Here is a 14,810-nt window from a genome sequence, read left to right as displayed (position 1 = left end):
GAGAATTGAAACTAAATACACTAAACAGCTATTCAAGAATTATTTGGTTCACGGATACTTGCCCACATATGCTTGGGGGAGGAGGAGAAGAAAGGTCTTTCTTCATCTAAGAGATTTGTACTCCCTCTTTTCCCCTTGCCTTCAGTTATTCATGTGCATCTTCCTGCTGAGACTTCAGTCCCTTTTAGCCTTGCAAACATTTGATTTGTTACTTAGCACAGTATAAGCCTGGTAAGTGGAGGGACAGGAATAGTACTGAGGAAGGAGCCTTCATGGATCAGCCACTGATGGAACAGAAATGTTCTTCATTTGACATGAGCATATAAATTACAAGTTCATAGGGTCAATCCAAATATAATGTGGAATTTAGTCCACCCCTTCCTCCTGTGTATTTGAAGTACATAAAGAGCATTAATAAATTGTTTTTATAGCACAAGATCTGTGCAGTGCTCTGCAAACTGACAAAATATTCCATCTTCTCTTAGAAGTACTTACAAATCAGTGGGATGAAAGTGTCAAAGGCATGTCTTTGGGAAGCAGGTTCTTTAATACCACTTCACGCACTGACATTATTTCTTTTTAAAATATTGTGTTAAAGAAGTTGTGAGAAATCCCTTGACTTCTGTGTTTAACATCTTAATGTACTCTTTAGATTTATTGCTTGGTCAGTTCAATCAGTAGAATTCTTACAGTGAAAGACACCTGCAAATGCCCACACATCTATAAGTATAAAAGGACTTCTGAACTTTTCTAATCTTTGGAAAGCACAATGAAAAAAAAAGTTTTTTTCCAGATGATCCTGTCCAAATGTCAACAAAAGCAATAATTCAGTATTTGTTGTCTAAAGTATCATTCCTAAATTGCAACAGTTATAATGGGAAGTTGATTCCAGTTAATTCCAGGTTCAGAATTTCCACATTTTGGATCATTTACATATGAAAAACAGTTCTTGCTCCAAATAAGACAAGTAGGTACTAGGGCTAGATAGCAGAAGTATAATGCTATCTTACAAATGAGAATTTATGGCATGGAAAATTCTGGCAGACCTGAGACTGGACAGTTAAATCCCATAAATCTCATTCAAAATCATAATCTTTTACTTCTTGCAGGTTATTAGAGTTGTTCTTGTAGGATGATGGTCTTTCAGAATTTTGAGCAAAGAAGTAGGGGGCAAATCTGTAGTATTAAAATCAAGCTTTGCTAAACTTTTTCTTCTCCTGTCTGGGAAAATTGGTTTTAGAAGATGGCACACTTTGGGGGGGGGGGGGGGGGGGGGGGGATATCTAAAAGAATGTTGGGTTTGTTTGTGGTTTTTTTTTTTCCATTAATCACAGTCTGTGCATACGATTTCCTTATCTGTGTTTTTCAAGAACACATGGGCCAACATTCTTATGATTACCTGTATAGACTTCATTGCTCATCATCACTTGGGCATGGCATTCCTGGTTAAATATGTTTTTATTTTTTTCTTTTGTTCTGTTACTTTATTACAAAATTTTCCAGTAATGTGATTTTGTTAGGTATGAATCACTTCTTAATCTTAAGGTTCAAAATTTGTTTTAGGAGTTTGCAGACAATTCATGGTATGTAGGTTTGACTGCTTTATTAAAAGATAAGACAGTGTCGATAAGTTTGCAAGACTTCAAGGGTTATTGATTGGGAAGCTGCTTGCAGTCAGAAGAAGACTGAGCTAAGATGGAGCGTATGGTGAGATAAAGGCTAGGTTGGGAAAGTGATTACAACTGGGGACCTGCTAATCACTGACCTCTGTAGGGATCCTGTAGTTTATCACTAATCTCACTTGCACTTGGCATTTTCCTGTGTTGCTGCTTCATTGTTCGTAGCTGAGTGAGTAATTTGGCTTGGGATGAGCAGGAGGAGGGTGCTGCAAGTCCAGCAGCTGCACTTCTTGGCACTGGCTTGTTAAACATCCTCAGTGTAGCCAGCAGCGTGCTTGGCACACGTTAGCCAATAATACTTAAACAAATTGTTGTGAAGAGAATAGGAGGTCATTTGTTTTATGCACTTTCTTCAAGTTGTGTTGCTTCTCTGTTTCATTTCCATGTGTTTTGGTCACCATTATTAAAAGGAAAAACATGCGTAATATTTTTACATGTATTCACAATATATACATATGGGTATTATGTACCTTTAAAATATTAGCGGTAAGATTGTAGGTATAAGACAGATATTACAACTGTGACAGCCTCTATTAATGAGTAGGCCTATACAGCAGTAGAAGAGGAAGAAATGATTCCTCTGGTGCTGTGGGAAACGTCTAGATATGTAGTAAAACTTTTATGGCTGCATGTGTCAGTCAGTCTTGCCTCTAAGAAGGCGGCAGCACACCAAATCCAAGGAGCAGAGCTGGTTTTCCATTTTAATCAAATGTAAATTTTTTTCATTGTACTGAATAATTGCTGAATAAGAATTTTTAACACCAACAAAATTTGAAAAAGTAACGAATGGACCTGTACTGGAGGCAGCAAGGGTGTTATTCTATAAAATTTGCATACTTTCTTTCTACTTTGTGATAAGTTGGAAAGTGATATTAGGAGTTGTAGAAGAATGTTTACTTTGTTGGATGTTTTTCTTGCATCATCCACATGCACCTGTAAGTATAGCTTTTGCAGCTTGTTCCTTGTCATATTGGATCTGCATATGAAAAATTATTTGAATGTGTTAATTCTGTGGGTAACAGAGATGGGTATTTTGTTGCTGGATACTTTGTTACTGGATGTGGATGGGGAGAAAACAGTATAAAAATTGATTGCTAGCCACATCTACCGACACCAGTTTAATAACTTTTTAAATTCTCAAAGGTATCACCAATGTTTTGTTAGAAACTAACTTTTGGGGAGGCTACCTGTTGTGACTGGTTAACAGTGTTATCAATGATGAAATGATGATTAGGAACTGTAAAAACATGCTTCAGGATTCACTGAAAGATGATTCTCTGTGCAAGTAGGGCAGACGTACTTCATGTCTGACAAACAGAGCAGCTGCCAGCTGTGGTCACTGTGGTATTCATACTGGATGATAAATATTGCTTCATTAAAAAAATGTTGGTGCTTTCCATATTGCCAACCAAATAAATTTTTATCAATGCATAGAAAAATCTTTAGTCTGTAAAGGGTTAATTCTGTGGGAATTGAAGTAATTTTTTGCACTTATGTTCTGTCATCCTCTCATAAACCAAGCATTATCTAGAAGCAGTGGGAAAAGGCTGTTTTACTACTGGCAGGCATTTATAGCACATTCATTGAAGTAGTCCTCAACTACTGAGTTAATGTAGTGCTGTTTTCAGCTCACTATCACTTTGCATCTTGCTGTTTCAGTTCATTCTGTGTTAAGAGTATTTAGGCTGCACAGCTGTTATACAGATAGATTTATTATGGAATACAATTCCTTGTGTAGTATTCAAAAGCTATATTAAGTTGTGAGCATATCACATTTAGACAAGCGGTTGCAAGAGAAAAATAATTATTTACTAAATGCTTATTAATGTTTGAATTGGTACAGAATGTTTCAAGGTTTTAAGTTTATGAAGTTAGGAAGTACTTGTGGTTCAGAATGCTTGGTGGGATTTTCTTGGCTGAGTTTCTTTTAACTCTGTAGTCCTTGGGCTTTAAGGCTGTTAGACAGCAATTAGGTCATTAAAGTTTTTGTTAATGAAAACACATGAAACTTACTTAAAAAAAACCAAAAACAAACCAAAAACCAAAAAACCAAACTTATTCCAAGTTATTAAAAGATTCAAATACCTTGTCAGTTGATCAGTGCAGATTTAACATTCTGTATGTATCCAACTCAATTATTTTATTTTATTTTAGTGTGGCCAGCAGGAGCAGGCATTTGGCACTGGTGAGGCTGCACCTGTGTTCAGTTTTGGGCCCCTCACTATGGGAAAGACATTGAGGTGTTGGAGCATGTCAGAGAAGGGCAACCAAGTTGGTGAAGGGCCTGGAGCACAAGTCTTATGAGGAGCGGCTGAGGGAACTTGAGTGGTTTAGTCTGGAGAAAAGGAGGCTGAGGGGAGACCTTATCGCTCTCTACAACTACCTGAAGGAGGGTTGCAGTGAGGTGGGTGCTGGTCTCTTCTGTCAGGTGGCTGGAGATAGGATGAGAGGAAATGGCCTCAAGTTGTGGCAGGGGAGGTTTAGGTTGGATATTAGGAAAAATTTCTTTACTGAAAGTGTTGTCAGGCATTGGAACAGGCTGCCCAGGGAAGTGGTGGAGTCACCATCCCTGGAGGTATTCAAAAGCACGTAGACAAGGCACTTCAGGACATGGTTTAGTGGACATGGATGATGGTTGCACTCAATGTTCTTGAAGGTCTTTTCCAACCTAAATGATTCTATGATTCTATGATTTTTAAATGTCCATTGCTTTAGTTCAAATCTGGTTGGAAGACAAAACTCTGGGATATAGAGCCACTGAAATATAACCTGAAGAAAGTTTACCATGATGCTACTTTGTAAGTAAGGCATAGATTTGTTTCTAAAATAACAGCATATAACTTTTAAAACATGTGAGTCAGCAGGTACATGATAAAGATGATCAAGGAGCTGATGATTCACAATTGCTTTGTGTAGGAAGTCCTTCTGCACAGGTCTGATGGGAAGTGTTGGGACTGAGAAAACTGGCCAAAGTTGCTTTACTTCTCATGAATATTTTGTGAAAATAAAATAGGATCTGAAGAGGAAATAAATTTCACTTGGGCATTACTTTACCTTGCCAGCTGGTATGTCTACACACTACCTTACAGCCATGTTTACACAAACCTGTGCAAATGAAAACATTCAATGAGGATTTTGTCATTTAATAGTGTTTTTGCATACCCCTCTCCTTCTTCCAATTAATGTTGGGTGCCGTAGTGAATTTCCTCATGTTCCCTTAATGCTGAGCATTAATGTTTCTGAATTTCCAGCTATAACAAAAAAAGATAATATTTCCATCTGTGTAGTGAGCACTGACTGAGCAAGACCCTCTTGACAGAGGGTGGAGAGGGCATGATCAGACAGAGGGTATCACATACTCAACAGCAGATCTTGTGGGGTAAACCTGCAAGACATTCCAGGGTCTGCTTTGGCTTTCAGTGTCACTGTATTTCTGAAGTTTGCATGCTCATAAGCACTCATATTCCAATAAGTTTGTTTTTTACAGTAAACTCTACATTTTTATGCTTTTCTGTCAATCTGTAGGGAATCTTAAATAATTAAGAAAGGTATTTGATAAGCTAAAAACCACCAAAGGTGTTCTGCTTTGATATATTTGGCTATGTGTTTGAACTTTATTGGATGCCAGAGACTGCCGGAGCATTGATCAGACATTATGTATGGGACCTACCTATTTGTTAAACCAATGAGGAAGTCTTCTCAAACTTGACATTACCCACCTTTCAAGTACTTGACTCACTTACTACATGGAGTAGTTGATAAGTATTTTCTCTTTTTATTGATAAGTAAACACTACGCATGATGTTTGCTTACAAGGCTTTAAATAGTGAGAATAGCCTCGTGCCTAGACTTGAGCAGCTGAAGTGTGTTGAAATGACAACAGGCGATTTGTAGTCAATACTCTTTCACTTTTCCATTGTGTTGATAGTGAAACCTTCATGTGATACAGCCAGACGGCAGGATGCTGGGAAACCTTTCAGTGTAGTGTCAGTGAAGCTCCAGGGGCTGTTGATGGAGTCCTTCCTCTTCTCTCATGAGCAGTGTAACAGATGTGCTCTAGCCGTGCCTGGGACAGCTCACCTTCTCTCTCCTGTCCTTCTGCTGTGTGAATGTGAAGATCGTGCTGCTCACACAGTGCTCCAGTCTTGCAAAAGGCTCAACAGGGTGTGGTTCCACAGTACAAGACAGAAGCAGGAACAGGACTCGCGTGTGGGCTCAATGTGTGTTTCTGTAGTGTGTGCCTGTTGATTTTTTTTGTTGTTGTTTAAAAATGTGTACCTTTAACATTGTGACACTACTGCAGGTTTGAGAGTTATATCTAAGTGTTTGCCCTGGGAATGTGTTTGGGAGACTCTCTATACAAAAGGCACCGTCTTGTACTTGATCCTAGGTTGCTTTCCAAACCCTCCATTGAAAAGCCTGGCCGTTTGAACACAGGTTAAATATTAAGTTAATCCAGTTTTAATTCTTGATGAATATTTAGGCAGTGCAATGTCAGGCAGCCTTGACTTTTCTCGATCATTTCTTAGAACCAAATTTAGTATAGATTGGGCTAGCCTAGTCAGCTTTTTTCCTTTAGTATGAACCTGCTAAACTTTTTAAGTGATAACATTTAAATAACATGATTTTATGCATTCTTATCTAACAATTTTTTGCTTGCTACACAAACCATAATTTAAATCATAATTTTTCTAGCCTCTGTAATTGACTCTTGTACAAATATTTGTTTTAAAGCCTGCCTGAAATACTGCATACTTCAGTCGAAGTTGTTTATCATGTGGTATAAGATTCTCATTTTCTGGAAAGAAAATGCTGAGTCTGGTTTAATATGAACAGCATGATTCATCCTACTTCATATAATTTTGCATGCTAGGTATTTTATTTGCTTGGTGCCCAATAGCTGTTAGAGGCAAATTGCTTCAGCAGAAAAATGTTAACTTTCTTCCTCCCTTTGTTACAGCAGAGCTGCCATTTTTCAGGCAAACTATTGTTGACTGGACTACCCATAGTTATCAAGATGATAATCTTGCAGAGATGTCGTTCCAAGAGATTCAAACTTCTTCTTCCTCTGTGCTCATACAAGATGCACTTTTTAAATGAACAATAAGCATACTTTAGTTTTTCCTCTTAGAAAATGACATTTAGGGATTTTTGGTAGTAAGAGAAAAAATCAGAAAAACCAAAGGAAGTACTGTTTTATAAGTGCAATTGCAATAGCATGGAGCTATTTGTCACTGAAATGGGAATGTGTAAGAAAGGCTACTTTTTCTTCTTATGAGGGCTGGATGACACATGCATTGTTTACAAAAGGGAATGCCTAGTTGTGTAAGATGACATTCATTTTCAAATAGATAGGTATCATGGCTTATTACTGCTTACCTTTGGATAATACTCGTGAGTGGTGGTATGGGGTGTTTCATAGTTCTAACTGTCATAATTGGGGCAGGCATAGGCACTTGGTGTTTTGTTATGCACATACTTGATAACTGTCTGATTCTTGACATTGTTCAGCAGAGACTTCAAGATTTTTAAAAAAAAATGTTGCTTGATAAACTTCTGAGCCTTACTGGAGAACTTTCACACTAAGGTTTAATATACAAACATGCCAGTTTGGTGGCATAACCAACAAATGCAGCACTAAGTAGTTTTTCTGGAATTGACAAATACATTGCTACTGTCTTGCGACCTCAGATAGCAACATCAGAGGACAACCACTCTGCATAAGGCACTATATTCAGTATGTGCTACCTACAGGCAAATATTGCGTATATGGTAGAAGAGAAAAGTCTGTTTTCCTGTCTTGACCAGTTGTATTGCTTGAGTTTTGTACCCAACTGGAATGTACATGAAAGGATTTTTAAGGATTTAAGGGATGAGTGTCAAGAGCTGAATGATTCAGCCACGGTTTAAGTTTGGTGTGGGTTTTCTTGTTGTTCTGAATTGAAGTTTTTGTTCACTTTTCATGTTGTTTTGTTGGTTTTATTTTACTGCTTAGTATATTCATCTTCTAACATGATACCAGCTATGTGTTAGTTTCATGTAGGAAGGAGAAATGTCTAAAGGTGTCTCTACCTTTGCTCATTGAAAATGAAAGGGAAGCTGGACCTTTACCCTTTTTATGTAAACATACTGATAGGGATATTTTATAACAATAAAAAAATTACAGTAGTTCTTTTCTACTGGCTGGTTATGTAAGAAATGGAATTAGGTATGTCATCTATTACAGTAGTGCTGTTTGAGTGTGTTAAACGCAGATGTATAAAAGCCACTTTTATTCGTGCAACTTAGTTTTTATAAGTTCACTATGATGCTAACAGATGTTCTGAATTGCATTTATAAGGACAACTGATGCAGATATCTAGCAGATTTTAAAAAGAACCTAATTTCCAATGTCTTTCTTTTATAGGAAAAACCTCAGATAGAGGTCCATTTCCATTGTATGGTAGAGATACGGGGTTACCAGGCTGTCAAGTAAGTATAGTGATGATTGAAAGCAAATGGAATAATCTTAACTAAAATTTAGTTTAAGTTACTTGATTGTGTCAGGCTACCAAACATAACAAACAAGAATGTCTTCCACAATTTGCAGAATAGATTTTCTGGGTTCTGTGTGGTCAAATTGCCTTGCACTTGCATACATCCGCTTAGAGGGGATACTTTTGCTATGTGCAAGTAGAACTGGTTCTGTAGCTCATGAGCGTGAAGTCCTAAGTTTTTAGTAAAAGGGAGATTGTTACTAGTCTGAACATATTGAGCAATGTGCTTCAGTTCTTTCCTACAGATCATTGTGAAATTAGTTTTCTTACCCTTTGTAGTTATTCGTTCCTGTCTCCGAGTCTGCAAACAGAATTGTAGACCAGTACTGACTGAACATCAGGATTAGTCTGTGAAACTCACATTTTTCACATATAATGGGTCAAAAAATACCAGTAATTGGTGAATATAGTTCGTTAGTTAACTGTTACTCCTGGTGGAGATCATGTGCATTTTGAAAGGAAAACTGTTACTACGCTTTCAATGTTTAACAATTAGGTTATCCAGTATAATACTGTATTATTTTTTGGGCTTAATAATACGTTTTTTAATTAAGAAAGCTTTATGTCTCTAAATCTTCATTTTAGAGTGAATATTTTTTCCATGTTATTTCTAATGAGCGGCATTAAGAATACTCCATTGAACATTGTTTAAGTCTGTTTTGAATGTACAGGAAGTTTGAGTGTATAAAAAGTATAATTAGCATTTGATTACACTCAGTATTTGTTGACAGAGATTTAAATGAAAATATATAATGTTTTTAATTCTAAGAAATTAATTTGTTATGCTTGTTTTCTCAAAGAGGAATCTTTTTTTAATTTTACTGTCAGTAGACTATTTGCTTTGAACTGATATTTTCAGGAACATCTCTCCTAGAGGATAAAACTTCGCATGTGAGTTTGACATCTTGGTTTTGAGTCTCTTAACCAGTAGTTTGGGAATTGTGAATGGGCAGCACCATGTGGCAATGCAGTCCTAACATCACTTCCCCTATTAAGAAAGGATCATTCTCACAGTCTTACTACTTCTCTGCAACACAGATGTGACAAACAAAGACCCATTTGTAATTGTAGGGGTGAGCTTTCAGTAGTGTTCTCACAAAAAGCAGTATACCTCTTCAAGTTCATGTTATGGACTTCACATCATTGCCAGTCTAGACAGTAGAACATTGTATTAGTGTTATTACTGTTATTCAAATAACTCTGTAGGTACTGTATTTAAATATAATAACTTAAACTTGACGTTAGTTTGGAAGCAAATTAATTTCCACATTACTCTTTCATTAAGTTGATGTTCTGTGTCGGAAAATGGGTTTCTGTTAACTTTACATAAAATTCTGTTTTGTTTTACGGTAATGAATGTAATTTTTGTTGTTTGGCTTCTCACTTAGGAAAATACTTTTATATCTCCTAATTGTTTATACCTGGTACCATTTACTATTAAGTATTTTACATGTAGGTATTTTAAAGCCAAAATCTTATACATATTTGTTTCTATTAACATCACTTCTAATACAGTTTATTCCTTTGATAAGTTTCCTACTATTTCTTCTCCCACAGTTTCTTCCTTCTTAAACATTTTTAGTACATGGGGAAAAATGTTTAGGTAAATCTGTTTTGGTATTATATTCAGGATAATAGAAAATGATCATAGAGTTAACTTTCAATTAAATTTTAATTCAATTTAAATTTATTTGATAAGTTATACTTTGTACTTTAATTTGGTCTTATCAGTTAAATCTGACAGCGTTTGAAATCATTTGCTAGCTTGGAACATGGTGGGATTTCTGAACCTTTTGGGGTTTTTTTTGTATTTTTCATAAATCCATGGCAGTGCCTGAAATAAGCTCTCATTGTAGCTGCAGTGTTTGAAAGCTATCATAGAGAAGGTCAAAAGTGATCCCGAGAGGTCATTTTGACAATCCGAATGAAGAATCAGCTGCATTGTCTCTGACAGATGCTCATATAGTCAGTTCTTAAAAACCTCTAGAGATGGAGGAGACTGCATGACCACACTGAGTTTTGTTTTCCTTAACTTAAATGTACTTACTCTTAAAAAGATTCCCTGATGCCTTATCTAAATATCATTGTAAATAAAGCATCTAACTGTTGTCTTACAGACAATGGACACAGAGAAGAATCTGTAGTCTTTTAAGTCTGTAGAGGCTGGAAATCCAGTAGATTATTAAGATGATAAGGAGTCCTTAGAAAAGATAAGACATAGGTGGATTTAATTTTTACATTGGTGTGTTTAGTGCAGAGTACAGTGCAGGTATGTTTTTAATAGCAGCTGTGTAACAGGGTCTATCTCAGATTGAAATATTGGTAGAAAAGCTTATGCTCTGCTCTAGATGTTCTCCAGTAGGTTCACAACCCGAGGGAATTCCAGTGTTTTAAACTAGGTAAAGTACCTCATCTAAGGCCCTACCATTATGGCAAAAAGAAATTTCCTGGATCTTTCTGGCAACACTGTTAATTTTTTGCCATGTGGTATTTGCCTTTTTTCATAAAAAATATCTAATCTTTGATACTTGTTTGGTTGCTGATGGTCTAAAATTTCCCAATACCTTGTTACGGTAATGCTGGCCAGCTTGTCATTCCTCAGCCTATATTTTTCAGTTTACAGGTTCCATATGCAAAAATGTTATTTACTTTTTAACACATTGCTTCTACCTTCTCTAAATTTCAGTGCAGTTTTCAATTCCAGGCTTGCACTGCATTTGTAGATCCTTCTGGGTTGCTTTGTGAATTTAGTAAATGTGGTCTTCGTTTTTCATCCAAGTCACTAATTTAGAGGTGGAATGATGCCCAAAACAGATGCCTGCAAAGTCTCAGTTAATACGTTCAGCCAGTTTTGATCATGAACTCCTAGCTACTGTTTTTCAACAGCTATGCTCTGTATTCAGCAGTAGTTTTAGTTGTTCTTGGTTCCTTAGTTCACCTGTGAAAGTAGTAAAAGCTGAGGAGGAAGTGAGATTGGTTTTACATAGTTTATTCCAGCTGAATACTTATCACTTCTTCGTTATCTTCTGGCATTTGCAGTCTAATTTTCCAGTATTCTTCCAAAAAAAGAAATTTAAAATGTTGAGCAATTATAAGCCACTGCTTTTGTTCCTCCCTGAAACAAACAAACCAAACCTCATTTGTTTGTAGTCTCCGCACTCTCTCCGAACCATGAGTTTTCAAAAACAGTGGCTAAGGTTTCTGAAATTGTACGAATGGCAAGAACCAGTCTTCTGAGTATCTTATTGGGTACAGATGAATTGAAAATACCTAACTTCTCCAAATACTCTCTAACTTGTTCTTCTCTTAACCAAAGTTCTTTCCATATGTCATTGGGGTAAATGGCATTAATGACCTGGTGTGGATGTGTGACGAGTTTTAATTTTTACTTCCTATTAAGTTTATAGAGGGCTGCAATGAAAATTTTTAAGACCACTGTCAACTGAAATGTTTAAGACTCTTACTGTCAATTCTCACCCTTTATAGAAAATTATTTAAGCAGTGATTTGTATGGACTGGTAGCTACTTACAGGCTTTATATTTAGGCTGTATGAGTTTAAGTGTCATTGATTTTCAACGTAGCTTAAAAATCTAAGCAACTAAGAAATGTGATTCAGGTATAACATATAGTCACGAGAATGTAAATATGAATAATTTATTAATACTTTACCAAAGAGGTAGCGCATACTTTCAGATTTTATTTCCATCAGGTGTTTTAAGCAAGCCAAAAAGGAGCATCCTAGAGTATAGCACTTTGCACTGGGGCCATTCATGCAAGTAACAGTGTTGAATAAGGTAGTTGCATTTGTCTTAAGCTGTGTTTTTTATGTGGTTTAGTTAATGAGGTTAATGGTGTATGTTTGTGTGCTACATTAAAACATGTGCTTGTCTAGTGCTTTGCAATAAAGTTCTGAATCCTCTTCCTTTTTTGGCTTTATTTGTACTTTACTGCATACTCCTCCTCGTTCTGACAGGTCTTCACTATGTTCTGCACCTTTCCAACTCTTACTGCCTTTTTTTTCTTTCCGATGTTCATACAGTATATAGACTCTAAATGGATGGGTAAGATGACAAGTCGAGGCTTATGCAGAGCTGGTTTAGATGAATATCAAAAACTTTTACTGGACAAAGAATCAACAGATTTTAGAAGAAATGTAAAAACTGTATTTTGCTATCAGAATGAAATGCAATGCTACATGGCTTGACACAACATCTCTATTTCTGTCTTTGAATTGGGGGGGGTGTTTGTGATTTTTGTGTGGGATTCCACCATTCCTGTTGGCTGTGTAATTGCAGATTTGGGAAGGGCATCTTTTCACAAATCTTAAATCAGATATAGATTAAGTTTTCAGAAGGCTTCTTGTAGTAAAAAGGGTTTTCTTCACATTTGTGAAATTTAATACTGAGAACTGTAGCTTCTGTAAAAGAAATGAGATTAGTCTTCAGATACTGAATGTATGACTCCCATTTCCAATATCATCAAAAAGGTACCCAGCTGTCACTGCACATTGCTTTGACAGGTCTGAGCTCTAAGAAAGCCAGGAATCTTTGGTATTTTCAAAGTGAAATTGAGATAAATGTGCAATACATGTGTGGCTGTTAGACTAATTCTTCTAATTGTTTCTGTGGGTCTTCACAGAAGCTGACTTTATCCCCCTGAGCCTGTAAGTGCCCCAGCTAATTGGCATAGAGGGAGGGGGATACTCCTTTAGCCTAACAGTGCCTGTTCTCATGTGCCTGGCAAAGTCTGTCTCTCCCCACTGGCATCAGTAGGCTGAAGATAGTAAATTATTTGTGACTATACCCTAAATATTCTCTTTTAATTCTAAATAATCATGCATGAAAAATAGACATTATGGATTTTTTGACATGTGGACATAACACATGTACCTTCCCTTCATCATAATTTCAAGTCCGCATACTATCCCACGCACGAGAAGGGAGATAAAATCGAGTGCTAAATGTAATGGATGTTAGGCAAGAACTGAAGAGGCATTCACCAGTTTTTGTTTAAAGTCTAACCTTTCTATAAAGAGACGTATCTTAATTTACCCTATTTTTCTAACTCTCTAATCTGTATGTTCTATATGATGATGGGACACTTTAAATGTTACAAAATCCATTTAGAAAAAAGTTTAATTGATGATAGATCTGTAGAATACATGAATGTTGGAAGCAGCTATGGATTATATTTACTAAATACATTTCACTTAGTCTATGTAAAATTATATATATAAATACTGCATAAAATATATACTACTTTATATAGTACATGGTATATATACATATGCTACTATATTTCATGCAGTATGAAATATATATTTCTACATAGAGATCATATGAAGAATTTATATGATACTGTGTATACTATATATATTTTATTTAGTAGTGGCAGAAGGATTTTAAACTCATTTATGCCGCTATTATTATATAAGTTTTGTGCATATTGGTAAGAAATAAGGATGCTTCAGAATCTTTTTTTTTTTTTTAATGAAGAAAAAACTTCCAATAGAAAGCTGGTCCATCAATGTTTCCAGTAATACTGCTACACCATCTTCCCTTCAATAGCCATCAGCTCTGCTGTTGCTGTGATGCTAATGTGAGGTGACTCATTTAGCAGCATATTATTGCATCATTGCAACATGATGTAAGGCACATCAGGCATTATTGAATTAGCCTGAATTTTGTAGTATGACAGCAGCATTTTATGCACATTAGCACCATACTTAGTGCTCCTTATGGGAATATACTTCAAGTAAACATATTAAAACTTAATTTCAGACAAATTTACAGGATTTCCCAATTTCTTCTTTATCAGGAAAAAAATTATGCTTCACTGGAATATTAAGACAGCTGTAGTGGCCTTTGTGCATCTTCAGAGCATGTATTGAGTTTCTTAAAGTACTTGAAATGTATGCTGTTACTTGGGTAGTACCTTGGAGAAAAAATTAGCTGACTTCTCCCTGATTGTTGAAGTAAGTTGGAACAAACTCATCCATCTTCCACATTTGCTATGACTCAATACATAAACATTCTCCTCATCTGGTTGCCAGTCAGATAATGCTAGATTTGTATATGCCTGACTCACTTGTGCTGAAAAATATTACAGAATTTAATGCAATATAGGTATTGAGCAATGGGAATTCACACTGTTGGCTTTTTAGCAAAAATTTGTGACCTTTCTTTCTTTATTGACTTACGAACAACTTTCTTCACAATTTAATGTGGAACTTTATGAAGGTTTGCATCTTGTCTGCAAATTTAGGAATGTATTAAAGAATAAGTTTACAAACATGAAAAACTGTATTTATTAGCTGTTACATCCTTCACAGTCTAAAAAGTTCGTTTTATTTTTGTGCAAAAAAATACACTGTAAGAACTTTGAAATAAACCCCAAAAATGCCTTTAGCACCAATTTCTTGGGCAATTTAACAGATGATCATTTTGGCAAAAGAAATGTTTGCAAGTGTATGTTACTTTGCGTAGTCAGTGGTTTGCCTCTTTCAAATTTAAAAAGACTTTAAAGCAGTTTGAGCAGGATGCAAATCTAAAGAACAATCCTGTAGTGCTGGGGAAAATAGTATCTCAGAGCACA

At 36.0% G+C, this 14,810-nt stretch overlaps 1 protein-coding gene across 11 annotated transcripts in view; it reads left to right on the top strand.

Annotated features, from left to right (window-relative positions):
• Nucleotides 1-14,810, top strand: part of TCF12 (transcription factor 12) — a 175,984-nt gene that overhangs the window by 93,008 nt on the left and 68,166 nt on the right. For all 11 annotated transcript variants that reach the window (XM_030016097.2, XM_030016100.2, XM_030016095.2 and 8 more), the window contains one exon: nucleotides 8,086-8,150. In XM_030016097.2, the coding sequence (XP_029871957.1) occupies nucleotides 8,086-8,150 (65 nt within the window). The remainder of the gene's footprint in view (nucleotides 1-8,085; nucleotides 8,151-14,810) is intronic.

Source organism: Aquila chrysaetos, chromosome 5 (assembly GCF_900496995.4).
Source record: "Aquila chrysaetos chrysaetos chromosome 5, bAquChr1.4, whole genome shotgun sequence".
Classification (NCBI taxonomy): Eukaryota; Metazoa; Chordata; class Aves; order Accipitriformes; family Accipitridae; genus Aquila; species Aquila chrysaetos.
The sequence above is the reverse complement of the archived record's forward strand: the minus strand, read 5'-3'. Positions and strand labels throughout refer to the sequence as shown.